This window comes from Herpailurus yagouaroundi, unplaced genomic scaffold, assembly GCF_014898765.1.
Source record: "Herpailurus yagouaroundi ecotype Mexico unplaced genomic scaffold, PumYag 166, whole genome shotgun sequence".
NCBI lineage: Eukaryota > Metazoa > Chordata > Mammalia > Carnivora > Felidae > Herpailurus > Herpailurus yagouaroundi.
In genome coordinates this window covers 32,282,990-32,284,649 of record NW_024412407.1, presented here as the reverse complement: position 1 = coordinate 32,284,649, position 1,660 = coordinate 32,282,990, and the positions used below count along the sequence as shown (strand labels likewise).

Below are 1,660 nucleotides of genomic sequence, written 5' to 3'. Positions count from 1 at the left end.
GGGCCCGGGGGCAGAGGGCCCGGGGGCAGAGGGCCCGGGGGCAGAGGTCGCCGGCCCCGCCCCCAGAGGGACAGGGGCGGGGCGAGCGCGCCGGAGCCGAGGGGGTGGGACGCAGGAAGGGCTGGGAGGAGGTGAGCTGGGCGTTGAGGAGCTTGCGACTGCTGCTGTGGCCCGCGCCATGTCCGCTCGCAACTTGGGCACGGAGCTGGGTAAGGCCCCCGCGGGTTGTCCTCGCCCGTCTCCATCGCCTTCCGTCCCCCGCCCTCCGCCGAACGCGGGGCTCGCCGCCACCCGGTGCCCTGGCGTCGGCCGCCGGGAGTGCTCGACGGGGCGGGAACGGGTGGCGCCGCGTCCGCACGCACGCTGAGCAAAGGCCGATCCTCCGAGACTTAAACTCTTGTGCACATTGGCACCCAGGCCTTGTGTTGTAAGCGGAAGACAGCAAAGGATTAGACTTTCATCTTCCAACTTAATGCGTTCACCTTCTAGCTTTCTGGTTGCAAAGAACAAAACCAAACCAAAATACTAAAAAAACCAAAACAGAAAGCAACCCAAACAAAACAAGATAAAAACCTTCTGTACCCACTCAATAGGGTCCCTGTGCATGCTGGATTTCTGTAGATAATTTTAACACAGCTGTATCCCAAAAAGGCGTGCTGGTGGAAAAGTTGCCAGATCTCTGTACTGTAGAACTTACTGTAAATTGTGTATGATTTTAGAGGTACAGAGATTTGTAAGAGTGCCTGAATTATGTCAGTATTTTTCATTTAACTGATATTGTTAAATATTACTGGGTGAAAAGTTTAGTTCTGATTTCCTAAAATGTGAAAAATTTATAATTCAAAACGCAGCAAAACCATGATCGGAGCCGAAGGTCAAGGATCTCAGTTTAAGTATCATAGCTGGGGTATCTGTATCCTGGTTCTTCACTTTAGCTGTGTGACTTTGGGCAAATTACTTAATCACTTCTGCTTAAATTTCTTAATCTGTAAAATGGTTGTAATAGAACTTCATAGGGTAGTTTGGAGATCAAATGAGAGGATGTAAAGTGTTTGGTACATTGTGGGTACTTAATAAGTGTTAGTGAATAGTAATATTGTATAGAATTACATTTTTAGAGGTTAATTTTCAGAAAATTAGCTATGATTGTATATAACACATAAGGTGCTTTATTTTCTTTAAAAGTGACTGTTCTAAGTACTCTAGACTAAAAGTAGTCCAGAAATTTTGTTAAATCATTAGCGTGTGATTTATAAAGACACTTGATTTCTTCATCAAATTTATTCTCTTTTAGTCATTGCTGTTTAGAAGATTATGCCTTATTTATATATTTATGTATTTATGTATTTATTTATTTATGTACTTATGTATTTATTTATTTTTGAGAGAGAGAGAGAGAGAGAGAGAGAGAGAGAGGCAGAGCATGAGAGCAGTAAGGGAGAGGCACAGAAAGAGAGGGAGACACAGAATCCAAAGGAGGCTCTGAGCTGTCAGCGCAGAGTCCGACGTGGGGCTCAAACTCATGAATTCTGAGATCATTACCTGAGCTGAAGTCCCATGCTTAACTGACTGAGCCACCCAGGTGCCCCAGAAGATTATGTTTTAAACTCTAAAAATAAATAAATAAATAAATAAATAAATAAATAAATAAATAAATAAA

General features: G+C 44.4%; 1 protein-coding gene across 1 annotated transcript in view; it reads left to right on the top strand.

Annotated features, from left to right (window-relative positions):
• The first annotated feature begins 40 nt into the window (after positions 1-40).
• Positions 41-1,660, top strand: part of DERA (deoxyribose-phosphate aldolase) — a 118,263-nt gene continuing 116,643 nt past the window's right edge. The window contains exon 1 of the mRNA XM_040488811.1: positions 41-209. Coding sequence (XP_040344745.1) covers positions 179-209 — 31 coding nt within the window. The 5' untranslated portion in view covers positions 41-178. The remainder of the gene's footprint in view (positions 210-1,660) is intronic.